The 26,872-nt window shown below is 44.3% G+C and overlaps 1 protein-coding gene across 3 annotated transcripts in view; it reads left to right on the plus strand.

The window, feature by feature from the left end:
* Positions 1–26,872, plus strand: part of DISC1 (DISC1 scaffold protein) — a 361,524-nt gene that overhangs the window by 270,409 nt on the left and 64,243 nt on the right. For all 3 annotated transcript variants that reach the window (XM_081223881.1, XM_081223879.1, XM_081223880.1), the window contains exon 10: positions 10,216–10,276. In XM_081223881.1, coding sequence (XP_081080007.1) covers positions 10,216–10,276 — 61 coding nt within the window. The remainder of the gene's footprint in view (positions 1–10,215; positions 10,277–26,872) is intronic.

The raw sequence follows: 26,872 nt of genomic DNA on the forward strand, positions 1-26,872 counted from the left end.
CATGTTGTCGGGGATCTGATCAGCTTAACACGGGCCAGTCCTTGCCCTGGAGCACAATCTGAGTGTCCGCACCCACATTCCGGGATCTCTCTTCCAAGGGCAATAGATCACACAGACCTTCAGACTAGGATAGTTTTGTGTCAAATAGAGAGATTCCAGTTTCAAGCCTTTAATGGATGTAAAGCCTCTGCTTTAGAGGGAAAAGTAAATTCTTTCCTTCTGTGAAATGTGGATTTCCTTCAGTGAAATTCATAAGTTATGTTCCCTAACAATTGGGCAGCAGTATTGTGCATTTGAAAAAACATAGACTCTGGAATAAAACCGAATGAACCTTTATTTTTTTATTTATTTATTTTTTTTTTGCGGTACGCGGGCCTCTCACTGTTGTGGCCTCTCCTGTTGCGGAGCACAGGCTCTGGACGCGCAGGCCCAGCGGCCATGGCCCACGGGCCCAGCCGCTCCGCGGCATGTGGGATCCTCCCCTACCGGGGCACGAACCCGCGTCCCCTGCATCGGCAGGCGGACTCTCAACCACTGCGCCACCAGGGAAGCCCTGAACCTTTATTTTTTATTTACTCCTGGCATGAACTTCCTTCAGCCTGTCTCTTTATCCTCAAAAGGGATTTAGGGAGTTAGCATGAGAATTAGAGATAATTCTCATAATAATGTACACAACTGAAAGCATCACACCGGCAGCTAGTGTGAGCTCTCTCTCCTTAGCTTTAGAAGATCAAGGTCGGGGGGAGGGATAAATTGGGAGTTTGGGATTGGCGTATACACACAACTATATATAAAATAGATAATCAACAAGGACCTACCATATAGCACAGAGAACTCTACTCAGTATTCTGTAATAACCTAAATGGGAAAAGAATCTGAGAAAGTATAACTGAAATCACTTTGCTGTGCACCTGAAACTAACACAACGTCGTAAATCAACCATACTCCAATATAAAATAAAAATTAAAAAATAAAAGATCAAGTGTGGATTTGGGCTTAAAATGTTTTAATACTAGTTATTTAAGAAGATAGTGTTCCACTTTAAAAATAAAGTCCCCAATTCTATTCCTTGTCTGCCTTTTGAAAAGAACGAAGAGAAGTAAGTCATGTGGGCATGTGTGAGGTGTGCGTGTCTTTGAGGGAAGGGAGGAGAAAGAATCACAGAACGCGAGTGTATAGTCTCAAATGGACCCTCCCAGGCAAAACTAGTAAATTGACATTTTAAGCCACTTACAAAATATTGTAAATGGGTCTCCAGGTCACAGGTCCTTCAAGGCTACGTTCTAGGAAGCAAGAAAGCAAACCGAAGGCCTGCTGTCAGCAGAGAAAGCTGGGGAGTCAGTGGGAGCGCGTGGCTGGTGAGGGTGTGTGAGTGAGGGGAGCTGTGGAGGGAGGCTGCATGGAAATGACAGTGTTAGCTTTTTTCCGCCTAGCTTTCCATACCGTGTGCCCTTGGTTTTCTTTTTGTCATTGAATAGTGCTGATTTATGGGCTGTGTGCTTCAAGGGCACGGGGAGATTGCATGTAGGCGCAGGTCTGAACAGGGAAAGTGAGAATTACTGTATCAGATGACACCCAATTAACTGGTGACAAGTGCAGCAGGTCAAATTGGAAGTGGGGCTGTATCTGTTACATAGAGCAAGTGCTCACTATCTAGTTAATGTTTTTAAACCTCGGGGAGCTTCCTTCCTCACTCTCCTCCCTTTCCTCCTGCCCACGCTCTCTTCCCATCTAAGCAGGGGTGGTTTCTACTGACATGAGTGTCAGGGCTAAGTCCCTCTGGGTTCAAGGGCGACAGGGCAGGGCTTCTCACGGGGCAGATGCAGCCAGACACCGTCACACAGCACAAAACGGTAGAAGCAGTAGCGTAAACATCAGCACAGCTAGGAATAATTGCTTTTACTTTCTTCACGGACAACTGAATCATGTTAGGATGCTCCACTTCTGAAAAGGCTTTTTCCACTCTCTGCCTTTGAAGTTAGCGTAACGGGGCAGCCCCACTCACCTTGCCCAAAGGAGAAAATCTGGACGAATTGTTAATCTCTACTTCCACTTCTGAGAGTGGCCGTGACAGTGGTGATAGAGGCTTAGGGCCCGTGCTTTGGGACATTTGGACCTGCCCATCTCCTGTAGCCACCTCATCTTCCCTTGGTGTGGGATCATGCGCTACACCAAGTAATCTACGTGGAAGCTTAGGGAAAAATGATTCAGAAATTATGGGGAAGGTAAAACGATACGGCATTAAATGCCTGATATTCTGAAACGCAAATCTTATTTTATGTGCAACTGCTGTTTTGGATTATGCACGTCTCTTCCGGCTTCAGCCAGCGTGGAAAATCCTTTAGGATCTCTGCTCAGTCACTTCCGCTGGGACTCACGTTTTATCCCCTCAAGCTAGGCTGAATCTCCTTCCGCGATGCTCCCAGAGTGACCGCTGCTTTACGTTTCTATCATTGGACCAAACTCATTGCTTTTATTAGCTATCTATTTGTGTGACTGTCACCAAACCTGGTTTTCTCCAGGCTAAGGGCAGCATCATGTTCATGTCTGAAGCCACAGTGCCTAATGCAGAACCTGGCACGTGGTGGGCATTTCAGAAACATTGAAACATTAGATAGATGTAAGAATGAGAGTCAGATACGACCCCAAAGAGAGGCCCGCTCTTTGTTAGTGTTTATTAATTCTGTAGGACCCATATCTGATAATTCTTCTTCTCTCTGCAAATCTCTTACCAACGTCAGAGAGAATTAACAACACCACACAGGATGCTGTCCTGCCGATGAGAAGTGAGTCCATTGCTAATCTAGTGATGCTGTGTTCATTTGGTTCCAACCCTAGCGGATATGCAGTGACAAGTCTAAAGCCTAGGAAGGATTATATCCTGTTTAATTCAGAATCTCCCTCTTGAGAGTTTTATGTAAATGACCACTACACATAGTGATGGCAGAAAAATGCTGTAAACAACTCTACAGAGGCAAACAAAAATCTTGTAAAACCACATGAATTTGACATCTTATTATAGCGAGGAATGACCCTACCTGAATATAAGCCTGGGAAAATTAGTAATCATTTTCTCATTGCAAACTACTTTGAAATCACCTTGGCCTATACAATATATATAGATACACACACACAGGTATACGTATATGTACACACGTATATATGTGATATATGATATAAATATATTACACAATGGTAATGTATTTTGTGCTGATATGTTAGCAGATATATGATATATTACACAATGGTAATGTATTTTATGCTGATATGTTAGCAGATATAGGATATAAATATATTACACAATGGTAATGTATTTTATGCTGATATGTTAGCAGATATAGGATATATTACACAATGGTAATGTATTTTATGCTGATATGTTAGCAGATATAGGATATATTACACAATGGTAATGTATTTTATGCTGATATGTTAGCAGTATTCTCCCCCACAGTTTACATGCTATTAGGTTTCCATTTGTTGGTGGCCGTTCTGTAATTGCCAGTGCTCTTTGTAACTCTGACTTTTTGCAGCAGTCTTTGGCCTCTCCTGAATTTATTATCTTTGAACACCTGCTTCATTTTGCTGGCGGCTGAAATTTCACATGCGTTTATTCAGTGTGCATTTCCTCGCTCCTATTATTTAAAATTGAGGTTGTGTTCTTTAACAGTGGGTTCTGGGACTGTCCCTCACTAGCTGTGTGAGCTAATGATCCTCACTGCCCCTTTGTTTTTCTAACTGCAAAATGGGGATGATACTAACTGCTTCATAGGTACTATTATTGTGAGACATTTAGAGCAGATGTTTTGAACGGTACCTGACACGTAGGAAGTGCTCAATAAAATCTTAACTAGATTGATGTCATTAACTTGATATCAAGTATTTCTGCATATTGGGTTTCCAGTGTGACAGTCAAGATCACTTTGGTACCAGCAAGGGTTCAGGCTGGTATTTCCATCTTCAGAGTAAAATTTGAGTTGTGTAGCACCTCCTATAACAGATTCTGCCAGATTTCAAGGTCTTACAATCTTGTTCCATCCCACCTACCAAGACAATCCAACTGCAAGTCCATTGTTTCCATGTTGTTGCCCTACGTGGCTCTTTGTTAGTGCTGCTTTACTACTTCATCTCCTTGTGCAGTTTAATTACCCAGGTAAACAGAAGTCCTTCCATTAACTCAAGCGGAAGAATAATACTTCAAATGTTCAAAAGTTTCTCAGAATTCTAAAATTTCTCCCTTGTCTTTCACATCTTCCTTCTGGAAGATTTCACTAATGGGTGTTCATCTTGGCTAAATCTACCTTTGAAATCTGCTGACTTATTTTCATAAAACGAGGTCAGACCTCACTTGGTACTTAGGTTATTTTAGAAACACGTCAATAAAATGGCTGATGTTAGACAACGTTTGTGATTGATGCTAAACAACATTTGTGATTGATGCTAAACTGAGGAGGTCCCTTCGGCTTCCATTTTCAAATTTGAGATCATATTGTACCGACCTTATGATGCTGCCTTATGAATTGAGGGTGGTGGGGCTGAAGTTCTTTGGAACCACTGCTTTATTCAATCTGCAGGCAAGGCTGCCTGCGTGTTACTCATTCCCTGTACTGTTATCGTGACAAAAACTGCTGTCCTTTTATTATGCAAACAAAGGATCTAATGCAATGAAACCTAGTTAGACCTGCTTCTACTTAACATTCTTCTACCTTCCTAGTTTATCCTGAAAAGGATATTTATTGCTGGGTGGCTTGGTAATTTTTTTTTCCATTAGACTCATAAGGATATTTTTGGATTATCCCTTATGATGAAGACATATGGAAAATGTTGCTATGCACTCCCAGGAGAAATCAATGTTAGCATCTGGCCCTACAGTGCTCTCCGGGCTCCTTGAGGCCGTATCTCTATTGTACTTAAATAGTGCCTACATAGTGTCTTGCATGAAGTAGGACCCAGGTTCCATTTCTGTAACATTGATTTGTGTCTGTGCCATGCACTCCCATAAATGTTTTCTCTGTGTTTAGTGATCAATCAGTTCTTGTTTAACTGGATTCATAAAACTATATGAACTCCATTCTGATATTTTGGCCCAATTCTGGATATCAGATTCTCTTAGCATGTGGGGAGGAGGGGAAGTGTTCCTGCCTTTTCCGCATCAGGATGCCTGGTGACCCCTGGTCTCCTTTTCCCTTTAGTACTCAGCTTCCCTCGGTACCATCCTTGGTTCTTGGAATCTTGCCTCACCACCACTGCCATTCTCTGGGTCCCTGCTCTAAGATGCTGGAGAAAGGAGGGAAGCGAAGGGCTGGTGATAAGGGAAGAAAGGATGAACTCTGTTCTCAGTCAGTGTCTCTGTGGGCATATCTCTTAGGAAGTTGCATATCTCTTAGGAAGTTAAAAACCTAAACTCCCCGTCTATGGTTTGGGCCTCTCTGGAAGGTTGTGAGTCAACCCAGGAATATGTGAGCAAGGCAGGCCTGGGAGATGAGTCAGGATCCAGCGAAGGCAATCAACACAGCATCCTCTGCAGATGGCAGCCTCCGGGCCCGTGGACAAGATGTTCCTGTGTGGGTCTAGCAGCTTACTAACTGGAGCATCAAGTGCTTAGACGACTCAAATATTTAGTGTCCGATTTCTTAACAAAATCGTTCATAGCGTGTACCTCTGGATTATTTTAAACACGAGAATATGGCTGTCTTGTCCTCAAGGGAGGTGCTATGAATTTTTGTCCCTTGCATGAAAGGTGCTATCACAATATAATCATAGTTATATGGGATCACCAAGGGCTTCTTAAGTTACTCTCACTCCCTGCGTGATGACATCTCGTCTCCTTGCTTCAGTCGCCAGGGTCTTCTGAGTGTCCATCTGCAGTCCGGACCTTCTCCAGACTCATATATCCAACTCTACACTTGCCCGTCCTGCTGGATGTCTAATAAACCTAAATTTATCGTATCCAAAATTGGACTCTTTTTAAAAGTTTTTTGATTGCTTTTATTTTCTCCAGCTTTATTGAGGTATAATTGACAAATAGCATTGTGAGATAAAGTGTACAACGTGATCGTGATGTTTGATATACATGGTGAAAGAGTTTCCCCTCATCAGGTTCATTAACACATCCATCACTTCACGTATTTATCTTTTTTTTGTGTGGGGGGGGAACGGACCTTAGAGTTCTACTTTCTTAGCAAATTTCAATCCAAAATTGAAGTCCTGCTTGTCTCCCCAAACGGGTTTCACCGCCATCTTCCCTTCTCAGTTGATGGCGACTCTGTTTTTATTTCAGTGGCTCAGGGCAAAAACCTTGTAGTCATTCTTGACATGGCTTGTTTTCACACATGCAAATCCAATCTGTCAGGGACTCCTGTTGTTTCTATTGTTTAAAGTATACCTAAAATCTGCCTCTTATCACCGCCTCCTGCTGATGCCCTGGTCTCAGTCCCCATCACCTCCCCTCCTCCTACAGTCTGGTCTCAACACAGCAGCCACGAGCCAATTTCTTGCCATTCTTATGCAGTGCTTTCCCATTTCACTCAGAACACCCCAAATCCTGAGATAGCTTTCCAGTTACTATAGCTGTAGAACTACTTATCCCCCCAACTTAATGACTTACAACCATTTATTATGTGCACAAATTCTGTGAGTCAGGGGTTTCGACAGGGAGCAGCAGGGATGGCTTGTCTCCCTTCCATGATGTCCGGGTCCCTCAGAGTGAAAGGCCCAAATCATCTGAAAGCTCGGTCACTCACACGTCTGCACACACACACACACACACACACACTCTGCGTATCTGAGCACGCCCCTAGCACCGGGTCTTACCTTGCACCTTCTTCAGGATTTTATATGTGAAGAAATTTTTATATAGATTTTTTCCTTTTTTTTTTTCCAAAACACTTTATACTTTTTAAAAAGCAATTCCTGGTGGCATGTGCTCCCAACACTGACTCCCCCCTGTCCCCAGCTGCGTGCTGGGGCTTCTGGGTCCACAGCCCCGCCCGGGGTCTAGCGGAGGCCCAGCAGCAGCCATGGCAGGGTTGACTCTGCTGGGAGCGGCAGGGAGCCAGCCCCCCTCTTCCTACCCTACCTCCCAGTAACTACTCCCTGCCCAGGGGCACCCACTCCCTGGGACTCTGGACGGAGGGACAGATGGACGGAGGGAGCTGTCCCCAGGACCTCACCTCCTTCTCTGAGGGGATGCAGGGATGGATCTGCAGGACCTGCCCCCTGCAGCTGGCGTTTCTCTCCTGCTCCGAGAGCCTGCTTAACTGAATAAAATGTTGCGGCCAAAAAAAAAAAACAAAAAACGCGGGCTGTAGGCTGAGCCCTTTGCCCCGGCGGCCATGAGCCAGACCAGCTCCGTGTGGCCTCTTGTGTGGCTTGGGCTTCCTCACAGCATGGCAGCTGGGTTCCCGGGAGGAGGAGCCAGGCAGGAGCTGGACCCTAGCCTCAGAAGTTAAACAGCATCCTTCCTGCCACACGCAGCTGGGGGAACAGTCCTAGCCTGTTCAGATTCAAGGGGAGGGAAATAGGTTTCCCTGTTTGATGGACAGTGGCCAAGTTCTGGAAGAGCGTATGGGGCCAGCAATATTACTGTGGCCGTGTTTGGAAATAGAGTCTGCTGCAGTGGCCTGCGTGATTGGACCTGAGCTGTTTCTCTGCCCTCATCGCTTCTCCCCAAGGGAACGTTCTGCTCTGGCCACATGTTGGTGAGACACTCAGGCAGACTCCTGCCCTGGCCGGCCCTTCTGCGTCTCTGCCCTTCCCGGCGTGCTGCTTACGTGCTCTCCCCGCCGTCTCCATGCTTTTACTCAATGTCACCTTCTCAACGAAGCCTACCCTGACCACTCTGCAGCCCCACTCTGCAGCCCCACTCTGATCCCCTTCTCTTGATTTATAATACTTATCACCCCCCTAGTAGTCTATGGAACTTTCTATTTCCTCTTTATTACCTGCCCCTCCAGAACGAAGCACTACATAGGCAGGAATCTTTATTGATTCTGCTCACTGGTTTATACCCAGGGCTTAGGACAGTGTGTGCCACATAAATGCATATAGGATGTGAAACAGAGCATGTCTGGTTGGGATATTCTGAATTTGCAGTACTTATTCCAGGTGAACCAGTGAGATCTCTGCTCTGAAGAAACGCATCACCATGGTTCTCTAAATCCCCATGCTGGCACACGACCTGACTCATAGTAGGAACTGACAACGCATACTTAACTGATTTATTTAGAGAAAAAACTTAGCACACCGGGCTTCCCTGGTGGCACAGTGGTTGAGAGTCCACCTGCCAATGCAGGGGACATGGGTTTGTGCCCCGGTCCGGGAGGATCCCACATGCCGCGGGGTGGCTGGGCCCGTGAGCCATGGCCGCTGGGCCTGCGCGTCCAGAGCCTGTGCTCCGCAGCGGGAGGGGCCGTGACAGTGAGAGGCCCGCGTATCGCAAAAACAAAACAAAACAAAACAAAACTTAGCACACCTAAACTTGCTTAGGCAAGTTAACTAGCTTAGGCAAGCACAAATCAATAAGAGATCAACTTAAACAGCTCCTTTCACTGTATGCATCTCTGTTTTAACTATCATCAACGAATTAACCAGAAATTTTGTTGTCATTTCCATCTAAATATTTGGTTTCTTTTCTTTTCTTTTTTTTTTAACAAAGAGAAAAGTACTAGATTTATTCAAGTACTCTGTCAACATTTGCTGAGAAACTAGTACAAAGAAATGCGATTCAACGTACTGGAGATACAGCATTGAGTAAGACAGACAGCATCCCAATTCTTACAGAGCTTACCTTGTAGTGGGAATAAATAGACAATAACAAGCATATAAACAAACAAAAAAAACAGGTAGTGGTAAATGTTCTGATGAAAACAAAACAGAGTGGTCTGAGAGTATGGATTAAGAGTAGCTTAATTATTCTTGAAAATTAATTGCAATGCCTTATTAAATAACTTCATGTGACTCCAACTGAAGCAGAATAATCAGTTTAATCATAGCCTTTTAATAATAGTCTTACTGATTCATTGATAAGGTGTGTTTTCCCCCATCGGAAAGGTCATCAGTTTGGCTTTTCTATTCTTAGAGCAGTATTTCCCCAAATGGGATCAATGAAGTATATAGTTCCTGGGAATATTTGGTTTCTTGATGAGGAATTTCAAGGTACTTTTTCCAGTTTCCAATACAGCCCCTGTCCCTCACTCCACACATACATGTTGACCAAAGTGGGGTCCTGAGTGTCCCCCAGGCGGACACTCAGGGCTGAGAGTCAGGCAGCATGCTTTCCATGTACCCCAACTTTTGAGTGTTCATGAGCCCGTCAGCACAAATTACCTTTGAGAATGAAGGTTGGAATAAAAAGAATGGTAAATATCACAATGGCCGTAATACCGGTGAGGACAGAAAGGGAATGACATCAATAGGTTACTGCCACCATCCTCCAGAGGCATCTCTGCCGGCCGCTCTTCTGGGGCTGGAAGTCACATCTCATTCGGGGGTCCCCTGGAGACCAAGGCACTTTCACCCCTCAGAGGAGGAGAAACAGAGGGTGTCAGAGCTTGCCCCAAAGGTACCAAACCTCTTCTACATTAGCAAAGTGCCTCTTTGACCCATTGGACCATCTATTTGATGGTCATCTATTTGCCCAAGGACCATCTATTCCTTCAGTGTTTGGTGGTTATGAGGCACTGAGTTTACCTCTAGGAGAAGCTGATCTCACAGCTTTGGGAGCTGAGTAGTTGATGTCAGCTCACTGGCTGCATCAGGCTCCTGTTTGTTTTTCAGCGGAAGGGTCTGTCATCCTCAGCTACCATTGGTGAGGTTCTCTGGTTAAACCACAGGATGGGGTCTTCTTCTCGCTCGCACTCTTTCCCAAACTCTACAACCAAGCCTTTGGCTACCAGGTGGGAAAGGTGAGGGGCACAGGGCACAAAGGGATCCACGCCAGACACCGGATAAGATGCCTTTGAAAGCACATAGTGAAAGGCATCATGCCCTCGATCCCCGGCTCCGACTCCGGCAGTGCCTGGAGGCCTCAGACCCCTTCCAACGCATCCTTCCAGGCAAGCCGTCCAATGGATTCGAGTGTTTTCCAAACATAGGATGTTATCATTACTAGCGGCTCAACTGTGATCCTTTGGGTTTTGGCTTTTCGTTGAGCAGTTCTGGGTTTTGTTCAATCTCTGACTCCAGTTGCATCAATTTTGGATTTTTGTTTTGCAGGAACCAGCGTGAAGGCGAATACTATGAAGTACATGGAAATGCTTGAGGATAAACTGCACAGGTAGGGATGGTAACTTCTTCATTATAGACTCCGTGACATGTCTGGATTCTTTATTATAACAGAACTTGGTGAAAGCAAAGAAAAAGGCTAGCCCATTTCTGCAATAAATTAACAAAGAAAAACACAAAAAAAGGAGTCCTTTGAATCCTGTAACAGAAGAAGCAGGTGCCATACAAATATATCCCAGAGCTTTTCTCTTTTTATAAAAAGTAAGTAGATTAAGATGTTGAAAAGTGTCCGGGGAGATGACAAGATTGTTTTCATGTTTCCTAAGAAGAAGAAGAATCATCCTTGGTATGTTAAGTTCAGAATTCATGCCTTGGTCTGTCTTTCTCTTCTTTTAAATGTCTGAAGTGGATGTTATGGATTTTGATCCAGCTTATCTACGTTTTAGAACAATATAAAAATGCACATCTTAGATTCTGTTTTGAATCCTGAATCAAAACAAGTGTGAAAAATTCTCGTGCCTTTTTTTTTTAAAAAACCCAGTTAGGAATTCAGATTTGAGAGACATTAGGGATGCTGCATCGTGTCAAGATGTTTCTGGTTTTGGTGGATGTGTACTCATGAAAATAAATCCCAGCCACCAGGATCTGTTCCTAATTAAGGAAACAAGTAGGAAAATGTAATATGTGCTTTCCTCCCTGGGACTCATTTAGTTCTATGGAAAATGTTTTGCTACTATTTTGGAAATTGTTAAATAATTCTTTAAACAGGCTATGCCTTAAACCTTTGTCTGCCAGTGTAATGCCATCGGCTAAAATACTGCTTCCCCCTTAAGAGATGTTAAGGGGGGCTGCCTAGCTGAGCTCTGCTCTCCAGGGCAAGTGAGGTGCTGCAGGGTTGATTCTAATGCTTGGAAAGCAAGTTCTTCCAACCACTGACTGGTATTGCCCTGACCCCTGTGCCCTAGATGTGGGGAGGAACCTCAACGAAGGTGGCCTGTAGCAGGTATGGGGTGAGAGGGCTTGCAGGTAAGAGGCATCCTCTAAGGAAATGTCTCTCCTCCTTAGAAAGTAGGGCACTCAGCTGGGTCAGGTACACTGCCCTGAGTCTGGTGTCCTCCCCTACCGTGTGTTCTGCCGGGACAGGTTTCTGCACATCCCTCTTGATCTTAACTCTGCTTACTGTTTTTTAGCTGTAAGCATCCCACATGCCCTGCATTCTGTTAGGTGAGTGGGTGGCAGGTTGGAGCTGTGAGACGTGGGTATAGGTAGAGAAGTGCCCCTTTAAATAGCAGCTCTATCACTTATCAGCTACCTAAACTCGGGTAAGCATTCACCTTCAATTTCTTTACCTGTAAAACAGAAGGGTGGGTACCTACCTTCCAGGTGTGTGCCATTTATTACCCACTGTATATAAAGCACCCTCATAGTCAGCGGTCAGCAAACCTTCATTCCCTTCACCTCCTGGTGCTTCTGATGTTTGCTGTCCTGATCGTCAGAACTGGCTGAACAGTCATGCCCAGAGCTCATCCTTTTCCCTCCAAGCCAGGTCCCTGGGCTGTGTATGCAGTCCAGGGAACGACCCCTCCCCTACCTGTTGAGGCCCTCCCACCTGGTGCCTGTGTGGAACCAGGACTCAGGTTCACTGCCCTTTCCCTCATCTCCCCCTTGGAGTCAGTCTGTGGTCCTGCCACTTAGGCCCCTGTAAGCATCCTCCAGCCCACCTCCGTTCACCACGCTAGGGTAGGTCTGTCTTCTCTCACTGAATGACTGTGAGGGCTGCTTTTTACATTTTTCTGTGTCCAGTGTTGCCCTTTCCATTCCATTCTCCAGGTGATCTCCAGTGAGCATCTTAAAATGCAAATCTGGTCGTTGTGCATCCCCATCATCCGAAGGGTAAAGCCTAAATGTCCCACTGCAGCTCATGCGTTCTTCCACGTGGCCTCTGTGGGTCCTTCGGAATGAACCATCACCACCCGTCACTGCCCTACTCCAGTCCTACTGATTCTCGTATGTTTCTCAATGCCACTGTGGTTTTTTTCTAGAGAGAAACTCATTTAGAAGGGAAAATGATCAAGGGATTATTGTTCTGGGAAGTATTAGGTTGAACCATGTGAAACTACTGATATCAGACCATTTCAACCTAGAAAAATGGCACTCTCTTACGGTGCAACCCAATATTTAGCGATCTGGAGTAATCTTCAGTAGGTCCGATGCTACGGCTTGAGACGGGCCAGTGTCCTTTCCCACGGCGCGCTGGCCCGTGCATGGATGTGCGGGCTTTCACCTCTCCCTTGGCATGTGCCCCTGGGGGCCTCTCCCAGCTCAGCCCCGACCAGCCCTCCATGTGTCTAAGCCTCGTGCATCCTTCAAGTTTTAGACGTCTCCTCTTTGAAGCCTTCCATGACTCCCCAGGACTGAGTCATGTGCTTGCACTGAATTATTCTTCTTGCTTTCAAAGTGCTTCACGTCAGGTGTGGAAGATTATGTCTGTCTTGTTCAGGATGTGTCCTCGGTGATTTGATAGGTCTGAACAGTGTAGGTGACAAACAATATTTGCTGAATGGATGATTGAATAGATGACTGAATGAGTGCAGCCAATCTGTAGACAACCCGGTCTCATTTCCATCACCTCTCCAGCCACGTGGATGCATGACTCACGTACGTTCGTTACTTGGGATCCGTCAACAGTCTCCGGGGACCAGGATGGTGGCTGGCCCATCCTCCAGCCTACTTCCTGGGGGCTTTTTCCATTGCTGTTTCAAGCTGTGAGGAGGTCTGGCTCAGATTTGTTTGAACTGCTGTGCTGGAACCACCCAAATAGAGAGGAGACAAGGCAGCAGGTTCTGTAACCCCTGAGTCGTGGGCAGAGGGGCAGACAGAGGCTGGGAACTGCTGTGCCCTGAGGTGCGTGCAGGGGGGTTATTGCTGCCTCGGAGCGGGAGGCCAGCCTGGAGGCGGCGGAAGTGTGGTGAGTGTGAGGCTCTCCTTCCTGGGACAGAACTGCCCTCCCCAGCAGGCCTGAGGCGTGATGGTGGCGCAATCCTGCCTCAGTCATGTTTCTTTTCAAGAGGATCAACATCTTAAAACACAAAACCAGTTTTTAGCCCTCGGTGGTTGGCATCATGGTGGCTGCTCAATTAATATTGCAAGATGTTGACGAAAGCAAGGTGATAGATGCCAATGAAAATCTTTGTTATTTATTTGCACTGTCTGGAGCATCTCTGGGCCTTACGGGGGTTTAGAAGGAGAGTTGCTGAGAACTGAATAAAATGCTTATTTCCCGTTAGAAAGTTGTTGAGGACACACTTGATCATCAGTGCCACAGCGAGATTTGGATCTGGCCAGTCATGATTTTGGAGACAAATCTAAATGACCGCAATATCTTTGTTGAGGCCTGGAGACTCAAGTACTGAGACAAACTGGGGTGGGTTCAGTGTCTCCCTCTCTATCAAAAAAGTCAAATGAATTAGAAATTAGGAAGTAACTGATGCTATCAGCAGCTCAGAAGGATCTCCTGCACAGTACAGAACAAAAAAGTGGGCAAATACTAAATAGGGGCTTCTAGTATATAGTAAACAAAGATTTGCCTTTTAATAATCTGAGTTATATAAAAAAGGAAATTTCCCTGTAAGTTTGAATGTTCGTAAAAACGTTAAAAAGGTTTTTTTAAAACCTGATTTTTAAAACCATGATTTTATTTGCTATCAAACAATGTTAAGGCTGCCAAATATTTGATGTACTTAAAAGTATCTCAATTATGTTATTTTATATACTCAGGGTATCTATTCAGTCAAATAAAATTGTAAATAGATCAATAGTAAAATCGTCATTTGTAAATTACACCCATAAACTCTTTATTTCTTATACAGGAGAATAAATATAGACATATATACACCTATGCATGTATACATCCACATCCACATATATAAACACACAAACTTGCAATTGAAAAATAAACATTTCACAGTTACTCTATTTATTTTGAAAATTCCCCTTTTTAAAATTAATTTTTATTGGAGTATAGTTGCTTTACCATGTCGTGTTAGTTTCTACTGTACAGCAAAGTGAATCAGCTATACGTATACATATATCCCCTCTTTTTCAGATTTCCTCCCCATTTAGGTCACCACAGAGCATTGAGTAGAGTTCCCTGTGCTATACAGTATGTTTCATTAGTTGTCTATTTTATACATACTATCAGTAGTGTATATGTGTTGATCCCAAATGAAAATTCCCCTTCAGCAACAAGGCATTGAATGGAAGTTCATGGATCAGAAGGAGGTGACATTCTCTTCTTTACATCCAGCCTTACGATCAGGGAGTGACTTAGAGGCTGGGGAGAAGCTGGCTTATTATCTCTCTATCAGTGAGGGGCAGAGAAGCAACAGACCTCTGGCAAATACACCTTGTTCTCAAGAAGGAAATGAACCGATGGAAAAAATAATCCAGGTTATAAGTTAGATGCATATACATTGCTGCTCCTTGTTTCTACAAAGGAGTTAGGATTTGTGGATTTTTTTCCCACCTGTTTCAGGGATGTCCCGCCTTGCCCTTATCTACAGCCAGAGAGCCAGGAGGGTGGCTGCAGTCAGTTACAGGGTCGTGATCATTCCACAGACCCACTCCCTCGCTGCTTTCCTTTCCATTCCCACTGCTGCTACCTTTTTTTTTTTTTTTTTTTTTTTGCAGTACGCGGGCCCCTCACTGTTGTGGCCTCTCCTGTTGCGGAGCACAGGCTCCAGATGCGCAGGCTCAGCGGCCATGGCTCACGGGGCCAGCCGTTCCGCGGCATGTGGGATCTTCCCGGACCGGGGCACGAACCCGTGTCCCCTGCATCGGCAGGCGGACTCCCAACCACTGCGCCACCAGGGAAGCCCCACTGCTGCTACCTTTGACTTGAGTCAGTAAAGCATCTTACAGCCTCTCTCCTTCTGGGCTCACACCGTTTCAGTGCACCGTTCCCCCGCAGCCAGGACGACTTTGTTACCGTCCTGCTGACAATCCTTCTAGGCTCCTCTGCATCCACCATAAACCCCACGGTCCTCATCAGGCCCCCCGGCTCCCCATGAAGGGGCTCCAGCCTACTGCCACCTTGTCCCTGTGATCCCCACCCTCACTGGGTGTCCGGTGCTCCAGACTAGCCTGTGCTTTCAGTTCCTTAATTCACGCCCCCAGCAGCTCCTTTGGGGAGCCCTCCCCTTCCCAGCTCTTGGGTGCACGCTCACCTCACGGCTCAGCACAGTATCTTCTCTACAAAGCCTCTCTGGCCTCCTCCTGCTTCCTTCTTGGTTCTCACAGTAGGAGCCACTTACAACAGTCTGTTGCACTGACTTCTGTCTGCTTCTGTTGGACTGTGAGCTCCTTGAGGATGCTCACTTGCTCTGAAGTCAAGGCAGCCTAGGAAGATGTAATGCTCCAGAAATCCATTTGTCTTGACATCAAATCTTAGTGGGATATAATAGAAAAGGGAAAAAAAAAATCTACTCTTAAAGAGCTTTCTCTACTTCTTCTTACCCCCAACGTTTATTGTTTCTGGAGGTAGTACTTAAGCATGATATTTTGGCCTTGCTTATTTTTCCTTACAGATGAACCTTGCTTGAATTTCTGTTTTTTCAATTATTATTATTTTTTGGTTATATTTGTTCATTTGTTTTATTTTTTAGATTCCAGTGAAAACATATGGCATTTGTCTTTCTCTGTCTATCTTAAATCACTAAGCATAATACCCCCCAGGTCTATACATTTTGCAAACGGCAGAATTTCATTCTTTTTTATTGCTGAGTAATATTCCATTGTATATAGAAGATGTGGTATTTATTTTCTCAAGTATTCGTATTCTCTGGTAGCCATTTTTCTCAAAGAGGCGAAAGGAATATTCAAAAGTCTTGTAGATGGGTTACACTTTTTACTGATCCTATGTTATATCTTGTATCTAACAATTGTACAGGAGAAATTCATTACTCTCTAATGACCAGCTCACATCTCTGGCTCGTGGGCACCAAGCCCTCCACCCTAAGGCTCCATTTAAACTCACAGAGTCTCTTATATGCATGAGTGATGGGAAAATTTCTTTTTTTTTTTCTAGCATTTTTTCTAAAGTTAAACATAAAAACTGCCACAAACGATAGGCACAGTTTAGTGGATTATAGGGGATTTTTGTTTCTTTGTGCTCTTCTGTATTTCTCAAGCGAGTTTTTTTTTTTGAATGTGCATCATACTTTCATAATCAGAAAAGAAAACAGAAAAATCATTAAAGTCTGTTTTTTTTTTTTTTTTTTTTTTTTTGCGGTACGCGGGCCTCTCACTGTTGTGGGCTCTCCCGTTGCGGAGCACAGGCTCCGGACGCGCAGGCTCAGCGGCCATGGCTCACGGGCCCAGCCGCTCCGCGGCATGTGGGATCCTCCCGGACCGGGGCACGAGCCCGTGTCCCCTGCATCGGCAGGCGGACTCTCAACCACTGCGCCACCAGGGAAGCCCTAAAGTCTGTTTTGACTATAGAAATAGTTAGAGACTTTCTCAGAGGTCTTCTTAGCTTTAGAGGGAACTATTAAAAACTCATTGGTCTTACCTGAAATTTACTTAGAGACATATATTTTTCTAAAGGTGATTTTGTTCTTCTTTTTTTTAATTAATGTTTAGTTTCTCATTATCTTGCAGTTTCGATATGGACAGCCTGCCAGGAAATGGTAGCTCAGGGAACTCACTGCTCAGTGTCCAGAGGGGTGTGAGCAGGGAGGGAGAACTGTGGTGGCTGCTGCTTGGGCACCATCACCTTCCCAGCTGGTCTGTCTGGACGGCTTTGCCTTCAGCCCAGAAGCCAGCGAGGCCTGAGAGGTACAGAGCTTCCTGGAGTTGAGAGTACTTGTTGGGCAATGCTGTCCTGACCTTCTCTCTAAGTCGGCACAGTGTACCGTATGGACAACATCAAGAGACTAAGGCACCGTTTCTCTGCCCAGAGGACATGCCGTCTAGAGTGGGAGCAGTGCTGCCCACACTGTGCCTCAGAGGTCAAGGTCTGTCCCCTCACCCAAGGCTCCTGGAGCCGGTCAGTCACGGCTAAAAGCAAGTGTTGATAACCAACTGCCCACGATCTCAGGAAGATGGGAATTAGGGCTGAAGGTGGGATCCCTGGAACACTTGTTTCCAAGGCAGCTGCCTACGAGATGGTCCACTAGGATGCGGGAAGAACATTTTAGAATTTCTGTTTTACTTTTCATTTCTCTCATTTAAGGTTTGTCCTTGAACCTGTTGTACATGTGTACAGTAGTACATGCATACAATTTGTGAAACAGAAATCAGAGTGCACGGTTGTAATTTTCTCACTGATGAGACAGTGCTGACATTAACACTCGCTTATTTTCCGATTACTGAATCAGATGTCACATTCAGCGTATGACCAGCCTATGCCGCAGCCGTCTTTGTCTTCACGTCCACAAAGGAAAAAAAGGAGTTAATTGTCTAACAGAAGAGTTGGCCCTCATACACAAAGAAGATGAAAGAGGCAGAGACATGAAGAGGGAACAGGCAGAGTTACAAAAGGCACGGGGGAGAGGGAATTTACAGTGTGGAGCTATTGGTAACTTCAGGCCAGAATTCACGAGCCTTGTTCAGGTGTGTGGCCCTTAAAAGCATAATAGCTGAAAGCCCGGGAGGCTGCTTCTCCCAGGGGTACATTCCAACCTTGACTGAGCTGTGCTTCCCGGCGGGCTGGAGGCTGCTCACCAGCTTCCCAACAGGAATTGAACAATGACTAGAATTCTTTGGGATCCCATATAGAATGTTCTTTATTCCGAGTTATGCAAGGCAATTTCGACGTTTCGGTGCACCTGGAACAATCCATTTTCAACCCACATTGACCTTATTTCAAAAGCTGCTGGGGGAAGTGACTATAAGAAATGGCAGCCAGGGGATAAGCAACCAGGCACGGGCGGACACCTGCTTCTGTTTTTCGCACTTTTATTGTATTGTTTTGCTGCTGACCCAGGCGTCCCTTCTCCCCTCTTAGGAGGCACGAGTCAGACACGTTAGTACCTCCCCAGACCCCTCTGCCTCTCTGGGAGCCCAGGGCCTCACTCACCCCGTCTTCACAGCCTCAGCCCCGTTTTTTCTTCCTCTGCGTCTCAGAAAGGCAGATTCTCAGCTTCTTTCTCTTTTTATTCTTTTTTTTTTTACAACTTTATTGGAGTCTAATTGCTTCACAATGGTGTATTAGTTTCTGCTGTATAACAAAGTGAATCAGTTATACATATACATCTGTTCCCATATCCCTTCCCTCTTGCGTCTCCCTCCCTCCCACCCTCCCTATCCCACCCCTCCAGGCGGTCACAAAGCACCGAGCTGTTCTCCCTGTGCTATGCGGCTGCTTCCCACTAGCTTTCTATTTTACGTTTGGTAGTGTATATATGTCCACGCCACTCTCACTTTGTCCCAGCTTACCCTTCCCCCTCCCCATGTCCTCAAGTCCATTCTCCAGTAGGTCTGCATCTTTATTCCCATCCTGCCCCTAGGTTCTTCATGACCACTTTTTTTTCCTTTTTTTTTAGATTCCATATATATGTGTTAGCATATGGTATTTGTCTTTCTCTTTCTGACTTACTTCACTCTGTATGACAGACTCTAGGTCCATCCACCTCACTACAAATGACTCAATTTTGTTCCTTTTTATGGCTGAGTAATATTCCACTGTATATATGTGCCACATCTTCTTTATCCCTTCATCGGCTGATGGACACTTAGGTTGTTTCCATCTCCAGGCTATTTCTTTTCCCTCCTCTGTTTGGCGTGACCCTCCTGTGTTCACCTCTGTTCTCAGCTGGGAGCTATCTGTGCGAGCTCTCTGTCTCTCTCCCTGTCTCTCTATCTCTCTGTGTCCTCTGTCTCTCTATCTCTCTCTGTCTGTCTCTGTCACTCTCTCTCTCTCTATCTCTGTCTTTCTGTCTATCTCTGTCTGTCTGTCTTTCTGTCTCTATCTCTGTCTGTCTATCTCTCTCTTTCTTTCTCTCTGTCTCTCTATCTCTCTCTGTCTGTCTCTGTCACTCTCTCTGTCTCTATCTCTGTCTTTCTATCTCTGTCTCTCTGTCTTTCTGTCTCTATCTCTGTCTGTCTCTCTATCTTTCTGTCTCTCTCTGTCTCTCTATCTCTCTCTGTCTCTCTATCTCTCTCTGTCTCTGTCTCTCTCATTAGCAGAAGGAGACGTTTAGGATGCAGAGGCTGGAAGTACATCACCCCTTTTCATCCCCTCCCGATAAGCCGTCTCTCTCCTGGGTTGACGCCTGTCTGTCCTTTCAGACTCTCTTGAGGAGGTGTAGCCCACAGGGACTTCTCTGTCCCCTGGCTCCTGTCCTGTCTCCCGTCTACTTCTCGCCTGCCCTTTGATCGCACTGTCCTGGGACATGAATTTTACTTTTATGTCCCTGTTCTGCCTTCTCACCTCAATTGCCCACTCAGGGCTCAGTCCTTCCACCCAGGAGATACTGTGACTTCACCCATTGCTGATCTTTTGTAGCAAGCCCCTATTTCCTTCTAAAACTGGATAGATTGATCCTACACATCATATACACGAAAGCCTTTGTGAAAATATTCGTTGTTAGGTTTGTCCACTTTTGAATATTGAAGCAACTTGGCTATACGGTCTAATTTTCCAGGGGAAAAAAGGATCTAAAATACCATACTATTTTGAAATTCAAACTGATAAGAAATCTTAAAGCAGTTAATTCTACAAAGGTCTACATAATCATTAATTTAATATGTAACCATTGATTGTTCACATTTAATTTTTAATCTTATTTCATCTTATAATAGAAAATCCTTCAGTATACTTAAAATAATAATGGTTAAACATATAAAAATACATACTTACAGAAAAATAATACATAAAATACAAGAAGATGGCATGAATTTAAAAAGTAGGAAAAAAAGAAGGAAAAACAAGGGTAGGGAAAATATTGGTAACATTTGTATGGGGATTAGAGTCAACACCACAGCCGTTTACTATTCTAGACATTAAGTATGACTGATATGTATATAAAACTAAGTGATGTTTGAAAAAGTTTATGTGAATGGTAGAATTTATAATAAACTTTGGAGGTCTGCATTTGCGCTACAGTTCACTACAATACTTTCCATTCTCTAAGAACTCTAGTAATGAATTTTTACTCAGAAATAACTTCTTCCCCTGAAATGTTCATTTAATGATGAGTATAGTTTCTGGAACACTTCAGTCCATTTCGAGAAGCCTACATGTAGTTTTTCAGAAAGAGGGAGTCGAGCTCTTGCCTCTAGAACCCCTGCAGCTGCCCCAACTAGGCAAGTCTTTCCTTCAGGGCAAGAAAAGAAGCCGTCGCCTGCTGAATCCCACCTGGCCTTTATGTCCAGTCCACAAAGAGGGCATGGAGTCCACTCTTCCTTTCTAGGGATGCTGGGCAGCGGGGCCCAGACAGGGGAATTAAGATGAAGGGTCTCCCTCCTCCTAAGTTTTTACCATTAAAAAAAACCCTCAAACAAACAAATAATCTCTTTCCTGATGAATGTGGAGAACCTGAGACATTTAGATAAAGTGCAGGCTCTGGAATCAAATTGTTTGGATCCATGTGTGGCCAATTAAAATAGACCAATAATACAGCAAAGATAAAGAATGTTTCCCATATACAAAAATAACTTAATAAATGCTAGCTATTATTACCTTAGTAGCAGCTATGGCACCATGAAAATTATGAAATCAAAATATCTACATTTCAAAAAATCCTTATTTTATAAAACCAGAAGAGAATCTCTTATCCTCCTGGTGAAAGTATGGAGAGAGAAGAGATGTTTGCTTGGAGCTTATAGCCTCCACTGAAGGGCTGCGAAACCTGGTTGATTATTTAAACTCTTAGCTTTTTCCTCTGCCTGCCCTTTGGCCAGCTGTTGGCACCTCCTGCAGAGGCTGGAAAGGGAGAGAGGTGAGGAAATTGAGGTCTTGTTAATGGCTGAGGGTTAGAGCCTCCCACGGTTTCTGTGACCAAAGGGCTAGGATCCTTCCAACACTCTTCTGTCTTTAGAAGCAACCTGACTGGTTTGGGGGTGTTTGAGACCAAGAAAGTTCTGGGCTCCAGGCTCCAGAGCTTAGGTGCTGGGAGGAATTTATCATCTCTTCTGTGATTCACGGAGCTTCAAAGCCCTTCATCTTGACCGTCAGTGGAGCTCAGAGAGAGAGAGCATTTTGGGGAGAAAGTAACTCCAATATATTTGCTTCTCTCCCTCTGATATTTTCCTTTGAGAGAGTAAAAATGTTGCTCTAGAGAAGAGGGTGGCAGAAGGAAAGAAGAGGAAGGATTAGTCAGAAACCCTTTGGGTTTGTCTGGTGAGGGGCTTCAGAGAGGGGAGAGGTCTTCTTCCCGACGTGTGATGGGAAGAATTCAGGTAGCATGAGCCTCGTGGTTGGCACAGGAGAAGACAGACTTTTTAGAAAAAATGTAAATTTAAAGTATTTATTTATTTATTTTAAAATTGAAACAGTTGATTTACAATGTGTTAATTTCAGGTGTATAGCAAATTGATTCAGTTATATATATATATATGGCTATATATATTAATATATATATATTCATTTTCAGATTCTTTTCCATTATAGATTATTACAAGATATTGACTATAGTTCCCTGTGCTATACAGTAGGTCCTTGTTGGTTATCTATTTTATATATAGTAACGTGTATCTGTTAATCCCAAATTCCTGATTTATCCCTCTCCCACTTTCCCCTTTGGTAACTATATGTTTGTTTTCTATGTCTGTTAGTCTATTTCTGTTTTGTAAATAAGTTCATTTGTATCCTTTTTTAAAAATTATTATTTATTTATTTTTTTGCGGTATGCGGGCCTCTCCCGTTGCAGAGCACAGGCTCCAGACGCGCAGGCACAGCGGCCATGGCTCATGGGCCCAGCCGCTCCGCGGCATGTGGGATCTTCCCAGACTGGGGCACGAACCCATGTCCCCTGCATCGGCAGGCGGACTCCCAACCACTGCGCCACCAGGGGAGCCCTGTGTCCTTTTTTTTTAGATTCCACATATAAGTGATATCATATGATATTTTTCTTTCTCTGTCTGACTTACTTCACTTAATATGATCATCTCTAGGTCCATCCATGTTGCTGCAAATAGCATGATTTCATTCTTTTTTATGGCTGAGTAGAATTCCATCGCATATCCGTACCACATCTTTTTTATCCATTCATCTGTCGAAGGACATTTAGGTTGCTTCCATGTCTTGGCTATTGTAAATAGTGCTGCTATGAACATAGGGGTGTAGGTACCTTTTTGAATTATAATTTTGTCCAGATATATGCCCAGGAGTGGGATTGCTGGGTCATATGGTAACTCTGTTTTGCTGGGTCATATGGTAACTCTAGTAAGGAACCTCCATACTGTTCTCCATAGTGACTGTACCAATTTACATTCCCACCAACAGTGTAGGAGGGCTCCCTTTTCTTCACACCCTCTCCAGCATTTATTATATGTAGACTTTCTGACCAGTATCAGGTGACACCTCATTGCAGTTTTGATTTGCATTTCTCCAGTAATTTGTGATACTGAGCATCTCTTTATGTGCCTGTTGGCCATCTGTATGTGAGAAGACAGATTTTTGACTGCAGCATCAGAACTAAAAGTGTGGACCAAAGGTCTTGGTCATCTGGCATCATTTTCTGTCACTGATATTTCAACCCTTCATCGGACGTGGGGCTGTTCTGAAAAGACGGCCTGAAAAATAAAAAAGATGGCCGTGATTTTGTCTAATAGCAAATAGGAGATTGACTGTTAAAACAGGCTCGGAGACTTCCGGGTAAGATGGCGGAAGAGTAAGACGCGGAGATCACCTTCCTCCCCACGGATACACCAGAAATACAGCTACACGTGGAACAACCCCTACAGAACACCTACTGAACGCTGGCAGAAGACCCCAAACCTCCCAAAAGGCAAGAAACTCCCCACATACCTGGGTAGGGCAAAGCGGAGAGATCCCCGCGGGCAGCGCTGGAAGCTGAGGCTCGGGCTTCGGTCAGAGCGCAGGGAGAGGACTGGAGCTGGCGGCGAGAACTCAGCCTGAAGGGGGCTAATGTGCCACAGCTAGCCGGGAGGGAGTCCGGGAAAACTCTGGAGCTGCCGAAGAGGCAAGAGACTTTTTCTTCCCTCTTGGTTTCCTGGTGCGCGAGGAGAGGGGATTAAGAGCGCTGCTTAAAGGGGCTCCACACACGGGCGCGAGTCGCGACTGAAAGCGCGGAGCCCAGTGACGGGCGTGGGACGCTGGGGCTACTGCTGCCGCCGACAAGAAGCCTGTGTGCGAGCGCAGGTCACTGTCCACACCGCCCTTCCGGGAGCCTGTGCAGCCCGCCACTGCCGGGGTCCCGGGATCCAGGGGCGGCTTCCCTGGGAGAACGCACGGCGCGCCTCGGGCTGGTGCAACGTCACGCCGACCTCTGCCGCTGCAGGCTCGCCCCGCACTCCGTGCCCCTCCCTCCCGCCCAGCCTGAGTGAGCCAGAGTCCCTGAAGAGGCTGCTCCTTTAACCCTGTCCTGTCTGAGCGAAGAATAGACGCAGAGGCGGGGCCAAATGCAAAGCTGAGACCCAGGAGCTGTGAGAACAAAGAAGAGAAAGGGAAACCTCTCCCAGCAGCCTCAGAAGCAGCGGATTAAAGCTCCACAATCAACTTGATGTACCCTGCATCTGTGGAATACATGAATAGACAACAAATCATCCCAAATTGAGGAGCCAGGAGTCAGTGCTGTGCCTCTGAGGTGGGAGAGCCAACTTCAGGACACTGGTCCACAAGAGACCTCCCAGCTCCACATAATATCAAACGGCGAAAATCTTCCAGAGATCTCCATCTCAACACCAGCACTCAGCTTCACTCAACGACCAGCAAGCTACAGTGCTGGACACCCTATGCCAAACAGCTAGCAAGACAGGAACACAACGCCACCCATTAGCAGAGAGGTGGCCTAAAATCATAAAAAGTCCGCAGACACCCCAAAACACACCACCAGACGTGGACCTGCCCACCAGAAAGACAAGATCCAGCCTCATCCACCAGAACACAGGCACTAGTCCCCTCCACCAGGAAGTGTACACAACCCACTAAACCAACCTTAGCCACTGGGGACAGACACTAAAAACAACGGGAACTACGAACCTGCAGCCTGCAAAAAGGAGACCCCAAACACAGTAACATAAGCAAAATGAGGAGACAGAAAAACACACAGCAGGAGAAGGAGCAAGATAAAAACCCACCAGACCTAACAAATGAAGAGGTAATAGGCAGTCTACCTGAAAAAGAATTCAGAATAATGATGGTAAAGATGATCCAAGATTCTATTTCCAAGATCCAAAATCTTGGAAACAGAATAGACAAAATGCAAGAAACAGTTAACAAGGACCTAGAAGAACTAAAGATGAATCAAGCATTGATTAAAAACACAATAAATGAAATAAAAAATACTCTAGATGGGATCAATAGCAGAATAACTGAGGCAGAAGAACGGATAAGTGAGGTGGAAGATAAAATAGTGGAAATAACTGCTGCAGAGCAAAATAAAGAAAAAAGAATGAAAAGAACAGAGGACAGTCTCAGAGACCTCTGGGACAACATTAAACGCACCAACATTCGAATTATAGGGGTTCCAGAAGAAGAAGAGAAAAAGAAAGGGACTGAGAAAATATTTGAAGAGATTATAGTTGAAAACTTCCCTAATATGGGAAAGGAAATAGTTAATCAAGTCCAGGAGGCACAGAGAGTCCCATACAGAATAAATCCAAGGAGAAATACGCCAAGACACATATTAATCAAACTGTCAAAAATTAAACACAAAGAAATCATATTAAAAGCAGCAAGGCAAAAACAACAAATAACACATGAGGGAATCCCCATCAGGATAACAGCTAATCTCTCAGCAGAAACTCTACAAGCCAGAAGGGAGTGGCAGGACATAATTAAAGTGATGAAGGAGAAAAACCTGCAACCAAGATTACTCTACCCAGCAAGGATCTCATTCAGATTTGATGGAGAAATTAAAACGTTTACAGACAAGCAAAAGCTGAGAGAGTTCAGCACCACCAAACCAGCTTTACAACAAATGCTAAAGGAACGTCTCTAGGCAAGAAACACAACAGAAGGAAAAGACCTACAATAACAAACCTAAAACAATTAAGAAAATGGGAATAGGAACATACATATCGATAATTACCTTAAATGTAAATGGACTAAATGCTCCCACCAAAAGACACAGATTGGCTGAATGGATACAAAGACAAGACCCATATATATGCTGTCTACAAGAGACCCACTTCAGACCTAGAGACACATACAGACTGAAAGTAAGGGGATGGAAAAAGATATTCCATGCAAATGGAAACCAAAAGAAAGCTGGAGTAGCAATTCTCATATCAGACAAAATAGACTTTAAAATAAAGACTACTAGAAGAGACAAAGAAGGACACTACATAATGATCAAGGGATCGATCCAAGAAGAAGATATAACAATTGTAAATATTTATGCACCCAACATAGGAGCACCTCAATACATAAGGCAAATACTAACAGCCATAAAAGGAGAAATCGACAGTAACACAATCATAGTAGGGGACTTTAACACCCCACTTTCACCAATGGACAGATCATCCAAAATGAAAATCAATAAGGAAACATAAGCTGTAAATGATACATTAAACAAGATGGACTTAATTGATATTTATAGGACATTCCATCCAAAAACAACAGAATACACATTTTTCTCAAGTGCTCATGGAACATTCTCCAGGATCATATCTTGGGTCACAAATCAAGCCTTGGTAAATTTAAGAAAATTGAAATTGTATCAAGTATCTTTTCCGACCACAATGCTATGAGACTAGATATCAATTACAGGAAAAAAATACAAACACATGGAGGCTAAACAATACACTACTTAATAACGAAGTGATCACTTTAGAAATCAAAGAGGAAATTAAAAAATACCTAGAAACAAATGACAATGGAGACACGACGACCCAAAACCTATGGGATGCAGCAAAAGCAGTTCTAAGAGGGAAGTTTATAGCAATACAATCCCACCTTAAGAAACAGGAAACATCTCGAATAAACAACCTAACCTTGCACCTAAAGCAATTAGAGAAAGAAGAACAAAAACATCCCAAAGTTAGCAGAAGGAAAGAAATCATAAAAATCAGATCAGAAATAAATGAAAAAGAAATGAAGGAAACGATAGCAAAGATCAATAAAACTAAAAGCTGGTTCTTTGAGAAGATAAACAAAATTGATAAACCATTAGCCAGACTCATCAAGAAAAAAAGGGAGAAGACTCAAATCAATAGAATTAGAAATGAAAAAGGAGAAGTAACAACTGACACTGCAGAAATACAAAAGATCATGAGAGATTACTATAAGCAACTATATGCCAATAAAATGGACAACCTGGAAGAAATGGACAAATTTTTAGAAATGCACAACCTGCCAAGACTGAATCAGGAAGAAATAGAAAATATGAACAGACCAATCACAAGCACTGAAATTGAAACTGTGATTAAAAATCTTCCAACAAACAAAAGCCCAGGACCAGATGGCTTCACGGGCGAATTCTATCAAGCATTTAGAGAAGAGCTAACACCTATCCTTCTCAAA

Source organism: Mesoplodon bidens (assembly GCF_964165515.1).
Source record: "Mesoplodon bidens genome assembly, chromosome: 1".
Taxonomy (NCBI): Eukaryota; Metazoa; Chordata; class Mammalia; order Artiodactyla; family Ziphiidae; genus Mesoplodon; species Mesoplodon bidens.